Source organism: Nilaparvata lugens, chromosome 12, assembly GCF_014356525.2.
Source record: "Nilaparvata lugens isolate BPH chromosome 12, ASM1435652v1, whole genome shotgun sequence".
Lineage (NCBI taxonomy): Eukaryota > Metazoa > Arthropoda > Insecta > Hemiptera > Delphacidae > Nilaparvata > Nilaparvata lugens.
The window spans coordinates 8711455-8735576 of NC_052515.1; the positions used below are offsets into that span (position 1 = coordinate 8711455).

At 33.9% G+C, this 24122-nt stretch overlaps 1 protein-coding gene across 1 annotated transcript in view; it reads right to left on the reverse strand.

Annotated features, from left to right (window-relative positions):
* Window positions 1–1787: 1787 nt before the first annotated feature.
* LOC111049624 (head-specific guanylate cyclase) overlaps window positions 1788–24122 on the reverse strand; it is a 308894-nt gene continuing 286559 nt past the window's right edge. The window contains exons 11-13 of the mRNA XM_039438869.1: window positions 11003–11146; window positions 5815–5969; window positions 1788–3654 (exon numbers count right to left, since the gene is read on the reverse strand). Coding sequence (XP_039294803.1) covers window positions 3471–3654; window positions 5815–5969; window positions 11003–11146 — 483 coding nt within the window. The 3' untranslated portion in view covers window positions 1788–3470. The remainder of the gene's footprint in view (window positions 3655–5814; window positions 5970–11002; window positions 11147–24122) is intronic.

A 24122-nucleotide genomic window follows, 5' to 3' on the forward strand; every position in this document is an offset into this window, starting at 1 on the left:
TGCCGAATTTTAATTTGTGAAAAGGGGCTGTAGAGTGTAACTTAACTTTTTGTGACTTTCATTTCCATGTGAATTTGATGAGATACATCATAGAGTGTATTTATTTATTTTACTTTTAAGAAGTTAGAACTAAGTCTTTTAGATATAATTTTGTTCTAGTATTGACATGTCACCAGTCAAATGAGTGTTACTCAAAAATTGATGTAATGTGACGATAAATAAATGAATGAATGAATGAAAGCAGGATCTCAATTTGAATAATATTAGCTACTTAAGCCTTTTAATCATTTTATGATTTGCTTCTAAATATGAAGAATTAAATCAATAACACTTAATTCTCTAAAGACGAGAGTATTAATGTGTTTACTTCAATGAATTGATTATTGTAGTACGCTTTGTTTGAAAATAAATAATCCAAGGAAATCAATAACACTTTCTACTCTCAAGACGTTTTTAATGTGTTTTCACAAAGTATGCAATAAACAATTGTGAGACAAGAGTGGTTGACAAAACATACAAAAATGCACACTCCTTTAAACAACAAATACAATAAATTACGGATAAAACTAACAGATAGGTATCAAACAACGATTGGAACTTGTCAATTATCAGTAGAATTACTTCAATAGAATGTCAACAAGAATTTATTATCAACAATTACTTAGACAATAGGAGATCATTTTTCACGTGATAGTTGGAGACAACATTTCATAAAATCTTTTACATCGATTACACGTATATATAAAAACACACAAATTTTAAAAATTACAAAAACATCCATTTAACAATCAAATCAAGGAATACACCAAATATTTTTATTATACACAATATAATGTTTAATTCGAAATGTTTGATTTTATTCAATCATTGAATTTTCAAGGTAGAAAGAATTTAACAGTTCGTTATCAATATATATCAATAGCAATTAGGATTCAACACACATACAATTTGAGTTCACAATAATAGAAAGACTTATCAACAATAGAATATGTATAATTTGAAACAACAATGAGACTTTAGGAACGGTTTAAAGGATAGGCTAATCTGATTGGTTCTGATTGGAGACTATAATACTATCAAAAGATTTTTGGCTCAATTATGGATAGATTCCACTAGGTCTTTTGGGATTGCGATGAATTGCAACCAAGCAAATAATTATGGTAAATAATTTTGTAACTCCTCTATGAGAAGAAAATTTGAGAACAATACAAATAAAATCATCTCAAGTGAGAAAAGTACAATAGTCATAACATGGAGTACATGAAATTAATTATATTTAATTGAAAAAAATCTGTATTAGACGGAGTTAGGACTTTAAAATCCTCTCTTCCACTCAACCATAGTCTTGAAGTGAATGTTTTGAAAGGAAAATTTGAGAAAAAAACAAAAATTCATCTGGTAACTGATTTTCTTTCAATAAATTATTGCAGTTTTACAATTATTCTCTAATCGATTTCCTAGAATCTATTTGAAGCTTTCAAGAATGAGTGTAGAAGTAGGATCTGTATTGTACAATCACCGACTTTGTACACGGATTGTACAATTCTTAGTTTGTACAAGTCCTCATTGTACAATTCTTTGTTTGTACAAGTCTTAATTGTACAATTCTTAGTTTGTACAAGTTTAATTGTACAATTCTCAATTTGTACAAATGTTAATTGTACAATTATTAGTTTGTACAAGTCTCAATTGTATAATTTTCAGTTTGTACAAGTTTAATTGTACAGTTCTCAATTTGTACAATATTAATGTTGTGAAGTTCCATATAGTACAACCTTAACTCAACAAATGCTTAGTTGATGACACTCAAACTTGGCAGGTTGAGAAACAGGAGGTTTTCAAGATGTAGAAAAATATCGTGATAAGTTGATTATTGTCAAATAATATTCCAGTATAATGAAAGAGTGAAATTGATGTAAACATACATTTTTCTCAATGGAGTTGATGATGAACATTATAAAAGAGTATTTATTGATTCATAGATTAAACACATAACTATGAAATGATTATAAATAAAAAACAGGCTTAGCTATTACTATTCCATTCCAGAATAATGATTAAAATCAATCCAGAAAAGGTTAGTACAGATATTGTGACAAATGAATATTGTGATCAATAAATCATGTATTATATAACAATAATCAAAACTATTATGATATTAATATTGTAGGGATTTCTTTCACGAATTGAGGGATATAATATGTAATAGATTATAGACTAGAGATCAATTTAAATAACAGAGAATAATGATTTAATAAAAATTGAAACATTATCTTCAAATGAAATTCATCAGATTTATAAACTAGTTGAAAGCTATATTCAATGAATGAAGGTGAAGGCTTATAAAGATAACATTGATGCAATAATAGAGATGAAATTCAATTTGTATCAATATCACAAATCAACGAAGAATCTTACAATTGAATAGGAGATTTCATTATTATGGAACAATTTACCATATATTGTACAATCTCTTACACAGCACACATTATAATTACGTACATTACATACTACGTTATGCATTTTTTTGCAGTAGACAAAGTTGTAATACTTCACAAGGAGCTTATTCTTGTAGTCAACACAATCATTACATTATTAGAGGTGACCTCTGGGAAGCGGACAGTAGTAGTTTGCGAAGTTCAAGGTCATTCAAGGTCAAGTTTCAAGGTCAAGGTCATTTCACAAACCTTTTAATCAAATGCATAATAGATTGTAATTTCTACGAGTTTCACAATCATTCATGATCTTCTATGTTGATCCGTATCCGCAATGAGACCACAAGTTTCACTAATATGCTTTTCACAATACTTTGATTTGATTGAACATCATATTCGTACAATTCTTCATGATAGAATAAAAACACAATAATTTTGTTCTTTCTAGAGGAGAACTCCAATTATCCGAACTATGATTATCCAAATAGCCGATTATCCGAATAACCGATTACATTTTAAAAGAAAATAGTCGAGATTCCCGTGAATTTCAGAAATGTTCAAGAAGCATAAACACTATTTTCGAAAAGTTTTATTTATGCAGTAAAGTAGTCGACCGTTATAATTTATGTGAATAATCATTTAACCATTCAAAATTACACAACTTTCAGAAGAGTACCACAGGCTTACGCTCAAAACGGTTCCAATTCTACTGATAAGGACAATAGTCCTAATACTAGAATATCATATTATTTAATGAGGTATTTTTCCTAAATTTTCCATTTTTTATGAAAGCTTAGATTATTAAAATATTCTATTAACCGAATGGCTTGAATGGGTCAAGTCCGTTCCCAAATGATTCGGATAATTGGAGTTTTACTGTAGTAATGTTCCATTTTTATACTGGGTTTTGTCTGGAAATAAAACATCACCTGTAGAAAAAACATAATATTGTGTTTTGGTTTCATACTCTGATCACCAATTACAATTTTCCGAGACGCTCTATGGTTTATTTCAGCACGAGGTTTACAAAGTTTCTTACGTAGTTATGGCGGACATGCCAGCTAACACATGTTGATCGAGGGGTTGATCGGGAGAGAGTCCTGGGTGTTGGTAGCCCAACAGAAAGTGACAAGTGCCTGGGATATTGGAGGGAAAGTCTTTGGGTAGACAGCTTTTGGGTCGCGCCTCAAACGTGAAGCCTTTCACGTTTTTCAGGTGTCTGAAACAGGCAAAATAAACGAGAAACAGTTAATATAATTACAGTTGAACAGTTAAAAATACAGTTGAACAGTTAAAAATACAGTTGAACAGTTAACAATACAGTTGAACAGTTAAAAATACAGTTAACAGTTAAAAATACAGTTAACAGTTGAAAATACAGTTATCAGTTAAAAATACAGTTAAACAGTTGAAAATACAGTTAACAGTTAAAAATACAGTTAACAGTTAAAAATACAGTTAACAGTTAAAAATACAGTTAAACAGTTAAAAATACAGTTAACAGTTAAAAATACAGCAAAACAGTTGAAAACAGTTAAAACATGAAAAACAGTTGATCACTGCTCACATTATGATTATTATGTACTTTCGACGTTCCATTATGACGTTCCTAGTGATCTCTTCACTCCCCTCGCGTATCGTGGTAGCTAGAAATACGTCTTCGGAAGACGCAGCCGTGCTATCTCCCAATGTTAATCAATCCGTCTTCATTCCAGACCAGCGTAGCATAGATTTAGCATTGGAAGATAGGACGGCTACAGCAAGCTAGGAGAAGCATAATGAAACGTCGAAAACACATCTCATAAACATGTTTGATACCATAGAAACTGTTTAGAAATAGCGATCACTCTAGAAATATGAATTGTTGGTATGATATATCATCCCACATTAGATTATCTACATTTGGATGAGGAATAGCACAAGGTTACCTTATTCTTTCTTTCCCTATCATTTTCATGATGTACTTATTGTATGAATGAATAAAGAATAAAGATTGTGAAACGCTTGTGTACTATGACAAGTGGGCATGGCTGCATTTAACATAACGTGTTTCATTACAGGTTTAAACCAACACTGACCTGTATCCGTTTAAGCCGAGATAGGTATAATAATATGAGATGAAAAAATATTATATTCAGGTATTTTGCATGTGAAGATGTTTGCTAAACCAAAATTTTTTTGGACAATGCATGTTGATTGGTTAAATACTTATCAGTATTATTAACTAGCAGATAACCCGGGTTCCACAAGGGTCCAATTAGAAACTTGAGGTAAAACTTAGAACTTGCGGTGAACAATTAAAACTTGAGGTAATGTAGAGCTGTTATAACTTGAGCTGTTAACTTGAGGTAAAACTTAAAACTTGAGGTAATGTAAAGCTGTTATAACTTGAGCTATTAACTTGAGGTAAAACTTAAAACTTGAGGTAAACAATTAAAACTTGAGGTAATGTAGAGCTGTTATAACTTGAGTTGTTAACTTGAGGTAAAACTTAAAACTTGAGGTTGATAATTAAAACTTGAGGTCATGTAGAGCTGTTATGTATCTGAGGTGAACGTGATATTTTCGAGCTCAGAGTTTAAGTGGCTTTATTCTTTATTTTGTGAATAATTGAGAGTTTGTTTCATGTTTTTACGAAAGTTTTATTATCAATCTATCCAAATTCGAAACTGTTTGTTTTATTCTAATTTATATTTTCAGATTGTGATTTGGTGTGGAAATTGAAATAGACATAACCTATATATAATATTTGGATGATTTGAAACTAAATTAGGAAATTGAAGAAGTTTGTGGCAATAGCCTGTTTTTCTTTTCAGATCGTTGTATTGTTTTTGCTAACCTGATAAATATATAAATTAATTATGAAATCTTGAAGGATTGAATATAGTCTTGTAACCATCCTCGGTAAATTAAGAACTTTGCCTTTGCCAGATTTGAATTGAAGAAGTTTGTGGCAATAGCCTGTTTTTCTTTTCAGATCGTTGTATTGTTTTTGCTAACCTGATAAATATATAAATAAATAATGAAATCTTGAAGGATTGAATATAGTCCTGTAACCATCCTCGGTTAATTAAGAACTTTGCCTTTGCCAGATTTGAATTGAAGAAGTTTGTGGCAAAAGCCTGTTTTTCTTTTCAGATCGTTGTATTGTTTTTGCTAACCTGATAAATTTATAAATAAATAATGTAATCTTGAAGGATTGAATATAGTCTTGTAACGATCCTCGGTAAATTAAGAACTTTGCTTTTGCCAGATTTGAATTTGATCAGTTCAGTAGTTCAGACATGATGATGCGTCATTCGTGAATTTCTCATCCTCTACATGTATAAGCCGAATCTTCACTTTATAGATTATCATTATCCATGGAATAAATACTGACTCGTATGTGGTGGGGCTGATGTTGACTTTGAGAGGTTCGCTCTCCGACTCGAATTTGTTGGCGATGGTGACGTTGTGGCCGAACAGACAGTAGCGAGGCATCTTGATGCCAACCACGGCTGATAGCACTGTGCCAGAGTGCAGGCCTATGCGCATCTGAAACCAACACAAATCAATTATCAATGAAGCAGTCAATCAATTCAATACAATACAATACAAATAAAATTTATTTCCATTAATATACAAATAAACAATCTAATCAATAAAATGCACATAACATTCAAAAATACAATATATTAAAATTTACTACAAATATAAATAAATTGCATTTTTCCGGAAATTAACCTACTCAACTATGGGAAACCCATGTTCTAGAGCAGGTGTAGTAGTAATACAATTAAATTTAGAGTGGGGGTGCAAATACATTGGGTAAGTGAGCTCACATATTGTTCGAAATTATGTTTTCTATATTATGTCTTCCAGTTTGTTGTGATCAAGTTTTTTACGGCACAATTAAATTTTCTTGAGTTTTGTATGATCTTGATGTGTACAGGAAGTAAATTGTGGAGTTTTGGTGCTAGGTGGTTGAAGTGTCAATCAAACAATCAATCAATAAAACAAATAATCAACTATTGAATCTTGTTCTTCAACCATTCACCTACTCAACCATCTTTTCATTCTGTGGTATAGAATAATATGTTTTCCTACAGTTACGTTGAAAAGTGGCCATTGCTGCACTGATTACAGAACGCGAAGAATCACTTTTCCGCTCTAGTGCGGGAAAAATTTTTCTGCACTCCAGATTTGCAACATGGCAACGCAAAATACTTAGTAGGTTATATGGAGCACAGTGCAGCAAAATCAAAATGAAGTTGGTAACAGTGACTCGCCTACGGCTCGGGCGTAAACGTTTCTTTCGGTGCAGCAAACTGTCACTTTGCGCACTAGTTGCACAAATAACTATGATATTATAATAGTGAAAGAACAATAATTTTCGTTATAATACTGTAATTATTGTATCGTCGTCTTCTCGTGTCTCTTTCTTTCAAGTTATTCCCCACACCTCAGAAGAAAGTTATTCGTTATTGAATTATTCCTCGTAGAAGAAGAATACCATTAAGAATCAGGACAAATACAAAGATGGAGCTCAGAGAAGAAGATGATGAAGAAGAAAAAGGACGAGGATGAGGATGAGTAGAAGGAGGAGAAGGATGAGGAGGATGAGGATGAGTAGGAGGAGGAGAAGGAGAAGGATGAGGAGGATGAGGATGAGTAGGAGGAGGAGAAGGAGAAGGATGAGGAGGATGAGGATGAGTAGGAGGAGGAGAAGGAGAAGGATGAGGAGGAGGAGGAGAGGAGGAGGAGGAGGAGGAGGAGGAGAGGAGGAGGAGGAGAAGGAGAAGAAGAAGAAGAAGAAGAAGAAGAAGAAGAAGAAGAGAAAGATGAAGAAGAAGAAGAAGAAAGAAGAAGAAGAAGGAGAAGGATAAAGGGAAGGAAAGGAGGAGCATTAGAAGGAGATGGAGTAGGAGTGAAAACTCAGAAGAGGGAGAGTAAGAAGAGCAGTAAAAGAAGCAAATGATGAGAAGAAGAATAAGAAGAGGAATGAGTAAAAGAAAAGAAGCGAAAGGGGGAGACGTAGTAAAAGAAGCAGAAGATGGTGGAGTAAAGGAGTGGAAGAAAAAGAAGGTGAAGAAGGAGAAGAAAAGGAAAAAGAAGAAAGAGGAGGAGAAAGAGCAGAAGTAGAAGAAGAGGGAGGAGAAGAATGAAGAGAAGAATGATGATAAGGAGAGGAAAAAAGTAGGAAAAGAAGAAGGTGAAGAGTAAGAGAAAGGAGAAGAAAAATAAGAATGAGGTAAAAGAATAAGAAGAAGAATGTGGAGAGGAAGAAGAAAGTGACTGTGGGAAAAGTGATAGAATGAGAGTTTCAGATCGGTGTAATGACAATGATGATGATGATGATCACTCTCATGATGAACTAGTTGTAATTTTTTTAAGAGAATAAACCGAAGAAAAATGGGTTTGAAGAAAATGTTAAAAGTAAGACTATCAGAAGAGGGTCATGAAGAAAAATGAGTGAAGGCAAATAGGGGATTAGGAAGTGATGAGAAGTGGTAAATGATGATAGACTACAGGGTGGTGTGGAATGAATGATGTCGGAATTATGCCAGCGTCAGCAGGTGATGCTGGAGATGTAGCCTTCAACAGACTCTCTGGTCATTAATCACAAATTCTACGTGAAGGGATCGGGTGATGTCAACCGACGTGTAGGCCTACTAACCTGCCTACTATTATTACATGTCTTTACATTACTTAGTAGCCTGTCTACTATTATTACATATCTTTTCGCCCCACTTGGATGTAATGAGCTGGTTCTCGTGCGTCTAAAGGTGCGTACAGACTTTCGCTCTGCTCCGCAACCGAACGTCACTCCAGCAGAGCGATTGATGATCGACCGGGGAGCAACAGTGGTTAGACCGGGGAACTCGAGAAGATCTAACATCTTCTGTAACGTTCATGATGGGTGCGTGGGCGGAGCGACTGTGGTTCGATGGTGGTACGAGGGCGGTATGAGGGAGGAGCGTGCTCGGTGCGGGTTGGAAGCGCGAATATGTGAACGCAGCTTTATGGAGGCCGAAAATGATTGTTTTCTGACCAGGCCAGTAAAAGTTTCACGGCCCTAGGGCTGTAAAATAACCTTGAAGTCAGCTGATTCTGATTTGATGTGAACGTGTTTACAAAATAGTTTATGAAACTGAATAAGTTTATGCTCCTAGAATTGAATAAAGTATTCTGCAATAATATACTATCATTTTATTTGGGTGAATGAAATACAGATAAGATATATATTATAAACTATCCAAATTTGATTTCCAGAGTAGGATAGAACTTGTAACCTAAACTTCCCAAGTCGATGACAACAAGCATTGTTGACGTTAACATTCAGATTGGCCAAATTTCAAGTGTGCTAAAACAGCTGATCAAAAAACTTTTCATTATTTGTCTTCATTATTCAATAATTAAAACATCTATAATAATATCATATTATTGTCATATGAAAGAATAAAAAAGTATAAACTCAACCTCCCACATAATTGAACATAATCTTTTAGGTTATTTAGACAAATCAGAATAAAAAATAAAAATACTTGGACAATTTCCTGATATTCAGATTACCTCAGATTTACTAGAGCTATGACCTTTCACTTCTGCTTTCGGAAGTGCTTAATGAACAATTATTCTCATATTTTTTATATTCTCAATTATTGTATATTTTTGTGTGTGGCGAAAAATAGCGTTCGCACCACGGGCAAAAATGTTTTTCCGGCTCTCAATCTTTTCTAGTTCTTGGCCTACGGCCTCGGACTTGAAAACCGATTTCGAGCCGGAAAAGTCTCATTTCCGGCCCTAGGTGCGAAATATACTATTACATTACTTAGTAGCCTGTCTACTATTATTACATGTCTTTACATTGCACCTCCATTGGGCCTAATTACATTGTAGGCTACTAAAATTCTCTCTATCATCCTTTGAGTTATTCCAACCCACCTCTTTCATCAGCTATAAATAATATTATTGTATTAGGCTATAAGTAACTTATTTATAAAATTACTCCTCCTTATTGCTCCCTTCACACTTCATTTTCTCCAGTTTCTCAGTCTCTCATTATCTCTTTTCTGATGGAATTTATTGGGAGATCTTTTATTAGAAATCCAATCCACTTTCCAGGTCTAGGTAGGCAAAACATACATGGTTGTAACAACATGTTGACACTTGATTATGAAGTGATTGGCCGAGACTTAACACTTTACCACAATAATACTACCACTTAATATAATTCTAAGCTCTGCCAATAGGTAGCAGCAATTGCTGGATGATAAGTTCTAATAAATAATATGGTCAACAAATAAATACTTGATGTCAAGTAAAATCCCAAGAAATAATGTAGTAAATTAGTTCAGTCAACGGAAGACTATAGAGGGAAAAGTTTGGAACACATATTTTGACCCCGCAGCTCTTTCAAGGATTGTAAGGAGGTGAACATATCAAAAGTCCTCACTTCCACCCCCTATGCTAAGGGGTGGGGGTGGTTTGAAAGAACCATATTTTGGTTTTTTGCACATATCTCGAACAATATGTATATTTTGGAAATTTTTGTCGAATACAAAATTGAAGCTTACAAATTAGCCTAGAAGTTTCATCTGTAACATTTTCCAATATCTCTTGTAGTTTTCTAGGCATGAGCTCTCGAATGTGTCACATTTTGAATAAAAAGCCTTCCGGCTTCGATTTTTTCATATTTTTGGCCTCATGACTTTTCAACAGTTTATTTAAAAAAATCCGTGCTGATCTTGAGCTCATAGAGCATAATTTTTCTTCAATTTCATGTATTATTTCATCATTTTACGCATCTCTCTGCGATTGTTGCAGCCGTTATAGTTTGAGTGTAAAATCTTCAGTTTAACAACAATAGATAAATTGACAGGGAAATTTGGACAGAACGTTTGGAACACAATATTTGACTCCACAGCTTTCTTTTGACTAGTTAAAATGTCAAATACCAAAAGGTTAAATATCAAAAGTCCTCATCACTTCCCCCTATTCATTTAGATTAATCTGAACTTTGACAAAATACATTTGTGAATTCGAACATTTTGTACTCCTTTCAAACGTGAATACTAATTGAGGAAGCCTGTCAGAGTTTATTATATCAACATAAATTGAATTAAATCAAATTAAAATTAAATTCATTTATTTAATTAATGAAAAAGCAATTTATTGATTCTGTGAGGAGGCTTCTTCCATTGAATGAAACGTTTATAAAATGATCTTCGTTTGAGTAGCATGGAAATAATACTATCTTCTTAATATCTTCTTCTTTGTAATATTTTACTTATATGTTATTTGACTGGTGTTTTATAATTTAACCCTTAATGTTATACAGATTGACCATGTTTGCTGAACTATATTTCTGACGTTGTCAATAACTATTGTAATGTTGAACGGCAATAAAACTATATTTATTTATTGAACTTGTTGAAATTGAAGTCACTTCTGTGACAACCTGTTATTCATCTATCTACCTTGCGTTGACCTTTTCCAGTAATTCATTTGATTTGTGTAAACCTTCAATGTGAGAATGAATAAGTAAATGAATCAATTGATGAATATAATCTGATTTGTGTACTCACCCTGATAGGTTTTCCATCGTGGGTGAGATGGTGACTGCACCGTTCTATCATCATGAGAGCCATCCACGAGATCTGCTCTGCATGTGTGTTGGTGTGCTTGTGTAGACCTGATGCCACACAGTATGCGTCCCCGATTGTTTCCACCTGGAAATCAATATTGAATAAATAAATTAAGACACATCAATGATAAGCCTAGTAATCAATTGAAGACAGATGAGTTACAGGAAGAAGAATGTAGATCGACTGAGAATCTTTCTCAGAAAAATCTGAGTATTTCGAATAGACAGATCAGATAATGATAAGAATGAACTCTTCATCACCAAAAACAATGAATACTATAGGAATAAAGAAATAAAAATCCAAGTTATTTTTCAATTGTTTGTATAATTCTGAAAAATGGTACTTGGATTTTTATTTTTTTTCTATTCAAGAGTATCCCTAACGAAAAAAATGAATACAATACACATTCTACTCCAATGACAATAGTATTTACCATAGAGAAACAATAGCGTAAGTAGATATCCCATGGTATAGGGAATTTATGTCGCAAATTTTACTGTTATCTCAAGCCGATTACTGTCGATTATTGTCAATTTTTACTGTTTTGTTGGGGTGATAGTGTATGAACAGCACAATTTGAGAGACTACCAGCGTCACAAAGCTGCATAGGAAAGAACTACGTGGACTATCAGCTTGGGATAACAGTAAAAGTTGCGACATAAACGCCCTATACCACGGGATATCTACTTATGCTATCGTTTCTCTATGGTATTACTCTTACAAGGGAAGCTTCCCTGTACGCATGGAGGTTTTGCTACAGACCTGAGAAACTCCTACGATGAAAAAATCAATTTGATTATCCAAATCCCAAAATCATAATAATGTCATAAAAAGCAATTAAAATTTAAAAAAAAAATTGAAATTAGTTACAAGAAATCAATCACTACATCAACGTTTTATTCTTTCAATTCAGTTTCAAGGCCCAATGATCGGAGTTCCACTAAGAATAACCTAGAATGAAGAGTAATTATAAATTTGATTTATATTATATCTAGAAGCTGCACCTGCTACCAATTCATACTTATACCTGCTCGCATTATATCTGTCTTTAAGTGCAGAATTTGAGTGTAATTATCTCCCATAATTGATACAGTTCTCTTCATTTTGGTTGCCATGGAAAATTTTTAATGTGAAATTTTCAGCTTTAATATTAGCATAACAATTGTATATTTGTTTGCTTTTTAAAAATGTGAATTTGTGTTTTAAAACTTGTTTTTCCTGATTTTGAACTTAATAAAATGAAAATTTAGGAAGTGAAAGTGCAAATTATAGTGAGAAAACATGAGGAATCAAATATATAACCTAAAAACTTGAGTGTTGATAGGAAATGGCATTGGGTAATACGGCGAGGCAAAAAATTTAAAAGGATCTCTCTTCCGATAGAAGCCATATGAGTAAATAAAAAATACATTTTTCAAAGTAATGTGGGCTATCAAATATTTTAAGTGGATTTGAATAATTCATCGGCTCTGAAACTCATTAGCCAATAGTATCACTCGTTCAGGAAATTATGCTCCATTTATTCGTAATGGTGGCATTTCTGTTTTTATTATCATAGTGACTGTGAAAGTCATCATAGGATAGTAGCATAGAGAAACAATAGCGTGAGTTTTAGCTTATGCTATCGTTTCTCTATGATAGTAGCTAAGAAAGTAAACAATACATGCAAGCCGGACAGTGATGGAGATGGGAAACAAATTGAGATGAAGATAGGATTGATTTGAAAGGCAAAGAATTCAGAATTGAAAAGGGGTGATTCAGAAATAATAATAGTAACGGAGGAATTTCAGCACCATCTTGAATTGAAAAATATAGCCAAAAATATTCCCCAAACGACTTTTTTGCAATAGTTCTGCAATTTCCCACCACTGCCAACCAGCTATCGTTAATCTAGACAGAGAGTATTGTTATCCCAAAACAATGCTCTCAAACTGTAATATTAAAAACACTACAGGCAACCAGGACCATAAAACTTTGCGTTCCATAGTAAAGTCCACGTTATTATGGCAGTGGAGGAAGTTGGGAGAACAAAGTTGCCGATCCTCTGTCTTGTCACCTCCTATAGACATAGGTTGATGCAGGTTTATTGATGTAATATAAACTGTCCATTCAAGTTTAAAATAATAAATTATATTTTATCAAGCAAGAAATACTCTTCAATAATTTCATAATGAATTTCCATAATTAAGATGGAATATATTGTCAATTAATTATTAATTCTACATTGTTATAAGACGATCTGGCAACAGAGCAAAGCAAGAAAGAGATAGCGCTATCCGCTTTGTTGAATGATAGACAAGGATAGCAATACCATTGCTAATCAAGCACTGCCATTATAACGTGGACCTCACTATAATAATTTAAAATGAATTTTTCGTTCAATGAGAATAATTTTAAAATCCAATAATTTATTGGCTAACTCTGCTAAGTTTCAATGAAACGATCACTCATACGATTAGAATTCATCAAATGTCAAAATTATTCTTATGTGGAAACTTGATTTTTCTAAAATAAGAATCTAAAATACTGATCCTGCAATCACCCAATTCAATACTCCATCTGATATGAGGGAATTTTCAGCAATCTTATCAAAGCAATAAATTTTGAATGTTTTTCAACAGCCGCGAAATCCCACTACTATTATTTCCACTCTTAGTGCCGGTTGAATTTTAATCGTGATTAGTAGTTCCATGAGAACCAATCAGAGAAGCCGTCTTATCTGATTGGTTCTCGTGAAATTAATCACGGTTAAAATTTAACCGGCTTTCAGGTTTCCAGTTTAAACCGAGTCTTAGGTTTCTTACATTCCTGATCCAATCATTGATTCATCTAAACAATTATTTAGGATTTTATAATATTATTTAAATAATGAATTCCAAGAATATTTTAGAAAAGAAAAAAAAAACATTGTCTGTTGTATGAAAATGCATGAGAAAAAGCAGTGTTGTCTCTCATCATAGAGAAATAACGTTAACATGAATGATTTTTGAATGAAAAGACTAAGAAATTGTCAAAAAACCACAGATTTATTGATGAATGCATTATGTTTCTCCTTATTATGTCAAACCACTTTGTCAAGTATTACGGACAAATATTGAACTAGCAGAGTGTGTTGTGGTCGCTCACTTGAACAGAGATCCCCGTTTAATGTCAAGTACACTTCAGCCAGATTTGATTAGTTTTCATTAATTGTTAATTAATTTGTTACCACTTCCATAAAGGGACATTTCATACGATCTGACCGCAGGGTTGAGTCAAGCTGAAGCGTTGTAATAAATTACTCGTTTCAACTTGATTGCAGCTTAAGGCCTTTCGCACACAGGTGCGAATTGTCTCCGTCATGCGGGATGACCGTTAGTGCTAATCATACAACTACGGCTTGTAAATTGTCCCGTTCCCGTCGCTGTCCCGCGGGACGGTGACATTAGATTTAGACCAGAATTAAATATGGTCTCAAATCCATAATATGTTTTGTACTTTGATTTCCATCTAAAACCTGAATATAATCAATCCTCTCACCATTTTTGCACCACTATTCTGTTATTTGTTTTATTGTGAATGTTTGTTTTGCATGTGTTCATTTGTATGTTTCTATCTATCATGATGTAAATTATATCAAATTTGTATGTATACATTTGTATCACATCTATTTATCACATTTGTATGTGTATTGACTTGTATGTTGTTTATCTTGTATGTGTGTGTGAATAAATAAATTGAATTCAATGAGCTTTGCATTGTATGTGAGTATATATTATAATAATGTATAGTATATAGTATATATAATAAATGATATATAATAAATGAAGTAAAAAATATAATAAATGATGCAAAGACAGGGTAGTACAAAATTTGCCATCAAGTAGTATAGTGGAAGTAGAATATTAGTGTATCATTACAAATGAGAGATATTATTAATCAAGTCATGATTATTGATAATGATTCTGTATTGTAAGCAGTGGATCTTTTATTTCCTGATATGCTTTCCCTGAAGTATAGTCTAATATTCTCTTGTCATACAAGAATTGATGAATAGAGTGCTCTTTTACATAATACTCTATAGTTTCAAATTCAATCTCAATTGTCGTCTAATAATCATTTATAGGGATGGAAATAAAAATTTGAAAATGGTAACCCTTCTACAAAAACTTCTCATAACCCGATTAATTAAATTCTCATAATTTTAAGTATTTTTGTAAGGTAAGAATTGTAGAATTGTAAGTAGAATTGTAGGATTGCAAATTGAAAGAGTTTAAAGTTAATTGAATACGTAAAATGCTTTTTAATTTCACTGCCCTCTCAAATAAAATATCCCTATACAGCACTTCTCAAATGATATATTTGTCTGATCAAAGTACTATACTTGTCACAAGTACCTATTCTTGTCAAATAAGATAACTTCATTTGCTATTCAATTACTTCATTCAAAATTCAAGACAATGAGTCTAGTCGAGAGTCCAATTTTCTAGTCTTGAAAATTGTAGCTAAGCAGATTGAGATTCTCTAATCTTGCAGACAATAATTGACATCGAATTTATAACTAATTATCCAACAGAGTTAAGCTCTGCTCTGCTATGTCTTGCAAATGAAGACTTATTACGAAGTCTTTTGAAATTCTCATCCACTCCCGAATTTAGAATCTACGGCCAATTACTCCTCCTTCTTCACCCCCTCTTTCTGCTCCTACTCCTCCTTCTCCTCCTCCTCCTCCTCATCCTCCTCCTACTCCTTATTCATCTCTTCCCCCACCTCCTCCTCATCCATATCCTCCACACCTACTTCTCCTTCACCTCTTCCTCATCCTTTTCCTCTTCCACCTCTTCCTCCTCCTCCTCCTCCTCCTCCAACTCCTCCTCCTCCTCCTCCTCCCCATCCTTCTCCACCTCATGCTCCTCCTTCACTTCCACCCCCCCCTCTTTCAAAAACTCGTGAATTTCAAAATGAATTATGAATGAATCCATTCAAGAAAATTAGGACCGAGAGAATCTGCTGGTTTGAAACAAGCTCGGACAGGAAGTAAATTGAATCTTTTTCAGGGGACGATGTTGGGGGGAACTGAAAATCACTAGTGTTAAGAGGGGGGAAATCCTTGGAGAAATCAGAAGATTCCTGTCTTATCCCTTCTGTTATCTCTCTCTCTCTTCCCCTTGATGATTTTCCATCATTTGTCTCACTTTTGCTTAGCATCCTTGGAAAATTGCAGTAATTTGTGTCTTATTGTTTGTAATAGAGTTGGACAGCTTGAAACGCGAACATGGAGCTGTAGTGAGAGTCACTTAATATGGCAGTATCTCTTATGAGTAGCATCAATGATTCTTGTCTAGCCAATGCTGACAAAGCAGCGTCGCTCCAAGCTGACAAAAAAATTCACTTGAAACTGGCAGCATTATAGTGAATAGAATAACTATGATTTTTATTCAGATAATGCTGACTTAAACTCACAGTGAATCTGTGAATCTCACAATAAATGAAAGAGTTCGGAAGCGCTGAAACAAAAGAAAAAGAGAGGAAAAGTGAAGATTGGAAAGAGAGAGAGGAAGAAAGTGGGAGATAAGAAAAGAATAGAAAAGGAGGGAAAGTTAAAATTGAGATTTGATGAATTGTTAAAGGATGAAAAGGTGGAGGAAGTTGAGGAGAAAGAGAAGGAGGAGAAGGAGTAGAGAGAGTAACGAGAGAGAGAGAGTGAGTGAGAGAGAAAGAGAGAGAGAGAAAGTGAGAGATAAGAAAAGAATAGAAGAGAAGGGAAAGTTAGAGAAAGTTAGAGAAAGTGAAAGGAATGAAGAGACAATGAAGAGAAGTATACAACAATGACAATAAAGATGAAATGAAAGTGATTAAAATTGAGATTTGATGAATTGTTGAAGGATGAGAAAGTGGAGGAGAATGAGGAGGAGGAGAAGGAGTAGAGAGAGGAAGAGAAGGAGAAGAAGTAGAGGGAAGTGATTTTTCAATGATTTAGGAGACTCAGGAGAGGGACACAACACAAGTTTAAATGAAGCAATAACGTAAGAGAAATACTCTCTCTATGGAGAAAGGAAAGAAAAAAGGAGTAGAAGAAGAGGAAGTAGAGGAAGAGAATACGATAATGAATTAGAAATTATAGAGATAGAGATTGGGCAGACATTGGTTCTTGGAAGAGAATTGAATTATTGAGTAGTTGCGCATTGTATGATTCCTTCTTCTACGAGTGGAAAAGACAAATACAGAAATTGAGAGTAAGAGAGTTATAGCTAAGCAGAGAGAAAATGAAAACAGAGAGGCAGCGAAAAAAAGTGGAGAAGTGAGAAGACAATCAGAGACTTAGAAAAAGATAGAGACAGTGAAAATATTATAGTAATAATGGCAAAATGATGGAAGATGCACCGACTGAAAGAGAGACAGAGAATGGAGAAGGAGAGGAAAGAGAGAGTGAATTGAATAGTGAATGAGAGAGACGAAGAGAGTTAGAGAAAAGGAGAGAAATAGAGGAAGAGAAAAGGAGAGAAGGAGAGGAAGAGAAAAAGAGAGAAAACGATAAGAATAAAGAATAAGAGGGAGTGTTTGGAAGAGAGACAGTGAATGGTGAAAGAAAGGGATACAGATATAGAGAGAAAGAAAGAGACAAGGAAAGAGAGAAAGTGAGAGATATAGATAGAGAGAGAGAAAAAAGAGAAGAATATAGAATGTGATAAAGTGATTGATTGCGAGGGAAATGATACAAGATGAGAACGTTAGGAGATCCAGAGTCTATATTACGATATTCTGGGAAACTGATGGTGATTCTCTACGGAAGGGGTAGTTTCTTGTGGGGGTAGGGGGTAGAGGAAGCTGTAGAGTGTTCATCCAAGCTAATTTATAGCAGTTTGCATCACTAATAGATTTTAGCAGAGTGATTCAGAGGGAGAGAGAGAGAGATAGTGACAGAGTGTGAAAGCAGAAGAGGGAATGTTACAGTAAGATAAAATGAGAAAAAAGAGCGACTGAGAGAGTGGAAGGTAAGAGAGGAGAATAGGATTAGAGAGAGACAATGAAAAAGGGGGATTGATTGATTGATTGATTAATTGATTGAGTAATTTATTCATGTAGATTACAATAATTATACTGGCTTATACACTTATATACAATAGCTTACAATACAGCAAAATTATAGATGAATTATAGGGGACAGATTGATTGATTGATTGAGTACTTTATTTATGTAAATTACAATTTATACTGGCTTATACACTTATATACAATAGCTTACAATACAGCAAAATTATAGATTAATTTACATAATATAGACTGAGAAAATAATTATTGGACTGTATAAGATATGAAAAAGCAATTTGTAATATAATAATGAGGGACAGATTGATTGATTGATTGAGTACTTTATTTATGTAGATTACAATATACACTGGCTTATACACTCATATACAATAGCTTACAATACAGCAAAATTATAGATGAATTTACATAATATAGACTAGACTAAGAAAATAATTATTGAACTGTATATGATATGAAAAAGCAATTTATAATATAATAACTATAGATAATTATATTTTTATGCAGAGAGAGAGAAAGAGAGAGAGTATGTTTGGGTGAGAGAGTGCGAGAGAGAGTGTAAGAGAGGATGAGTGAGTGGTGTCAGTATTTTTACAAAAAAAAAGGTGAACGATATATATCCTCATTTGGTTGTTTCAATTGATGAAATCTATCACAATTAACGAGTTTCAATCACGTATTAAGTTTTGTTAACGGAATTGTCATGTTTCTCGTATCGGATTGAAATAGATGATAATTAAAGCTGATGATAACTATTTTGGAAAGGATCAATCGTATTTATGTAACAATTAAACAATCGAAGTACACGTTATTCAACTTTTATTTTATTATTGACGACATGTTTGGACATATTAATGCCATAAAATAAAAGTTGAAAAAGGGTAATTTAAATATTTAATTTCTACATAGCTGATTGTATATGACTTACATCATCTACGTCTCCCAGATTTTATTTATTTATTAGTGGATAAAATATCACAAATCATAGAAATATGATTAGGAAGGAACAACAGGCTTGGCCCAAAACTATTCCATTCCCAAATTTTAATAAATTAATAAATGTCCAAAAAATAGGTTATGTCTCTACTGTAAAACGTTCATCAAGTTCAATTTTCGTCCAAAAATATATATGAGCTGAAAATTTTGAATTTATAAAATTTATGTTTGGATTCTCCGCCCAAAATGAGCGTGTCTTGTCTCAGCCAATCACAGCCTTCCATCTTGATAAACGAGCCAACTATAGATCATACGGCTCCATTTACAGTACTATAGCTGTGATATTATATAGTTGTGATTCATTGTTTAATCTTCAAGTTTACTAGAGTTTGCTAATAGAGATGAAACAAAATAAACAGATCTACATGTTCAATCAACAACATTTGATGTGGATTTTCGTTTAATAATAGTCAAACCGATCTCTGAATTTCTCAATAATTGAGTGATTTTAACAAATCTTCAACCCTCATTTTAAGTTCTATAGCCAAATGGGAAAGAATTTGTGAGGTTAGGAAATGAAGAAAGTGAAAATGGAAAACAATGAACATGAAAATATGGAAAAAAAATGATAAACCAATATTTTTTTAGAAAATGGTCGAGGAAAAAGTCAACAGAGCACTGTAAAGGTTTGCACCTTAAATGGAAAACAATGAACACGAAAATATTGAAAAAACATGATAAACCAATATTTTTTTAGGAAAATGGTCAAGGAAAAAGTCAACAGCGCACTGTGAAGGTTTGCACCTTGAAGGTGCAAAATCTTCAACCTTTTCCTTTCCTTTATTTTTCTTCTTCTTCTTCTCCTGTCACTTCTCTCTCTTCGTCTTCTTTTCTTCAAACTCCTTCTCCCACTTGCCCACTTTACCCACCACCTCGTCCTTGTACTCCTTCGCCCCCCCACCAAACACCATCACATCTTCCAGTCAGCTCCTTCATCCATTATTTTCTTTCTTTCGATCTGCACCTTATTTTGTTACCGTTTCAAGCCAGACTGATTTTGGAGAATGAAAATTCGCAGAATATCTGAATTTCATGCCTAGGCAGGCATAAAAGATGAAAGTTGTGTAGCGGTGTATGGTCGGGTGAGGGCAGCTACCATTCAACAAGATTCTGCTTCAGTCATGCTTGAACTTGCAGAAGAAGAAGAAGAAGAAGAAGAGAAGAAGAAGAAGAAGAAGAAGAAGAAGAAGAAGAAGAAGAAGAAGAAGAAGAAGAAGAGGAAGAAGAAGAAGAAGAAGAAGAAGAAAAAGAAGAAGAAGAAGAAGAAGAAGAAGAAGAAGAAGAAGAAGGAAAAGACCCTGACTGGCGAACAAGCTGGGAGGACTCTCTCTAGAATTAGATTTGAGAAAGATGTTGGCATGTATTGGCCGAGGAAAGGTTGAGTTTGTGCGAAAAGGTATACGATATGATGTAAAGGTAGTCGAAAGGGGAGAAGAAATGTTGAAGTAGGATTCATGTTTGTTGGCAGCTTTAGAACTATGATGAACAGTTGTTGTGAAAAATAAATACAGTATTTTGATTCTTACCATTACAGAGTTGTTTTTAAAACAAGTCTCTGTCAGACTTGGAAACTATCGTTTGGAAATGAATGATACTATACAAGACTAGATGGAGCATGAGACTTTATTTTGTGTGCAATCTAAATCTTATAGCCATTGAGTCTAATTGTTGATCCTCGTGCAATGGAATTCCCATAGTGAATTTGTAATTTTTGATCCCTTAATTGTCTATTATTGTGAACGAAGAAAGAATTACAGTATGAGGTCTACATTATAGTCCAGTCGAATGATCGTTTCTCAGGGAAGACCTCCGAAAGAAGTTCAACTTAGTTGGAATAAGAGGTTGAGAAGTTAAAGAATTGTATTCCTTATCCTCTTATATAGTGGAATTGTAAACAAGTTTACTAGTTACTCTCTTTGCTAACAATGCAAGCGTTTTTGTCAAACAAATTTTTATATTACCAAGGAAAAGGTTGTCATGAAATAGAGGAGAAAGTTCATGGCATAGACTTGTTAGCTGTTCAGTAATATAAATATTTTGGAAGAGAAGATATATTATTTTCCTACAGATAACTTGAAAAGTGACCATTTGTGCACTGATTGCAGGCTGCAAAGAATCACTTTTCCGCACTAGTGCGCAAAGTGAGTACTTTGCAGTCAGATAAATTTTGTATTGAATTACTAATCATTATAATTCAATTATTATTATTCAATTTTAAATAAATTAAGGCTTTTATTAATAATAAAATTACACAGAAAAACATTTGATGGATTTCAGGGAATTTTACCCATAATTACCCACTTTTCATATTCAATGGTGACTGTAGGAAAAATTTAATGTGAAATATGTGCGCAAAGTTCGTTTGCTGCACTCAAGAAACCATCAACTCGCCTACGGCTCGTGCGTAAACGTTTCTTTCGGTGCAGCAAACTGTCACTTTGCGCACTAGTTGCACAAATAACTATTTCTCCATAATCATTACATCAGCTAGTTAGAGACTAATAAGCTATTCAATTTTGACTTTAATTGATGAGAGTTTTAGAATTGACATAGGCCTATAATATGAAAGAATCCCGAAAGAATATTTATTTGGTTGAAATTCACCTTGGTTCAATTGTAAAAAAACTATGAGTGATCAAAATTTACAATACGTAGTCATGAGGAGTAGCTCCAAATCCCAATTGGAGGTAAAAATACATTTGATTGAGAATCTGCTTCTAAAATAACAATTCATAATAGGGTCACTCCTCCAAAATATGTTGTTCCATAACCAATTTCAAATTCCAAATTTACCGCCAAAAATTGGCGAATTGGCGAATTCATTCGCCGATGAATTGATTATAATAGAGTGGCAGTGTACTCTACTCTACTTGGTAAGAAGTCAATTTACACGCTACTAACCCCTTCAAGCTTGCCCCTCCTGCACTCAACCCCCCCCCCCACAACCTCACCAGGACATATTGCATTATGGAAGACAGCACACAGCAGCTATAGTGTGTTTCACTTCAATCTGTCAGCATTTGTTGTATGAGAAGCATTGATGTTGTTTATGGGGAATACTGACAGTAGGAAGAAAATCTCACTATAGTTTGATTCACTTAAAACTGTCAGTACTGGTTAAATGGGAAAGCATTGGTGTTAACTATGAGGGATACTGACAGTAGGAAGAGAATCCCACTATAGTGAGACTCATCTTGAAGTGTCAGTACAGGTTAAATGAGGAGCATTAGTGCTGAATATGGAGAATCCTGTCAGTTGAAAGTAAATCTAAGTATGGTGGAGCCAAGAGGTGTGGCATGGAATAGAGATGAGATCATTACGGAACACTCTGTAGATGATCATGATATGGTGGCGCACTGATAGTCGTTGGCGAAAAAGAGATGGAAGAGGAGGAAAAAGGTGGAGAAGAGTAGGAGGAGGATGGAGATAGGGAAGAAAATGACAGAAGAGAGAGAGAGAGAGAGAGATTACAAAAGAGAGAGAGAGAGAGTGATAGAATGCCTCTTGAGAGTTGAAACTAGTGGTGTTGCTATAAAATAAAGGGTACTAGAACATTTAAATCGTTTCCTAATAATCAGTGGCCCTGAAAGAAGAGAGGATGATGGAGAGAGAGAGAAATATATGATGGAAGGGATAAGGGAGTAGTTGATGAGGAAAAATACAGAAAGAAAGATTCAACACTAATATATGAGTAAGACAAACTGAGACATGGACAAAATTATGTGTTACCAGATTGTGTGTGATTTAAGTCTGTTAATGCAAGCCAATATTACTGTATAATATAGGTATTCAATTAGACAACACAGAGTTGTCAATTTGAATATGTCGAGTCATATCGGCTTGCACAGTAGGAATAGAAGTTTGCACAATTATTAGGTCACACGGATATTTAAACTTTTGTCCATGACTCAACTTGTTTCATTCAGAGTACAGAGTTGTAGAACACAGAGTTGTCAACTTGAATATGTCGAGTCATATCGGCTTGCACAGTAGGAATAGAAGTTTGCACAATTATTAGGTCACACGGATATTTAAACTTTTGTCCATGACTCAACTTGTTTCATTCAGAGTACAGAGCAGGAAGAAAAAGAAGAATATGAGTAGTTTTCAAGGAAACGAGGAATTTTGCTATAATTCAACAATCTGTATTTTTCCCTCGTCAGAAAGAGTATTTACCACATCATTTGGGAATAATTTGTTTAAGGCTCATAACTTTTATACTGCTATTTTGACATTGAAGCCTACAAAATTATTTCGACATATTAAATATTCAATATTCCTATTCAATAGGAATTAATATCGTTGAATTCCCTCATAATTGAAATACTACGGTCCAATTTTTGTCACATCCAAATTTATTAGATTTGTGTACACAGGAATGCAGAGCAGTTTGGCATTGAAACCAATATAGCAGTACAGATGAAGATGTGTTGGTTCCAAAACGAAGCTCCAGTACTGTTTACGAACCTAGTGGATGTGACAAAGAACTGTGTCTTTCCAAGTATCCAGTTTCGTTAGAAGGAAAATTTTTAAGAACAAAAATCCCAAATCAACACCGTCCAACACTGTAACTTTTCTCTTTTTTCGAGTATAATTATTTTCACATTCTACCTGACATCTACAACATGGAATGAGCGAGGAGGGCCATGGACGCTGTCTTCCTAAAATTGGACTTCTGACCTTTTTTGGTACCCTCCCACCCAAGATTTAGAAAGCGGTGTAACGATGGACTTTTTTGGTTCCAGGCTATGTACTATGTATACTAACACCCTGCAAAAATATTCAGCTTTCCCCTAATTTGTTGCGCATTTTTTACTGGGCTACTTGACTATTAAATAGCCTACGTATTCTGAGTTTATTACAAGAACTGCATTCTTAGTTCTAGTGTTCAAGTTTGACCTAATCAATAACGTGTCAAAAATCCATATAATTGGTTCATAGCGATGAACAATATTCCGAATTTGAATTTCAACTAGCCTTGTTAACATTGAGCTGCATACATTTGATCATTACAATTAGAAATTTATGAATTTCA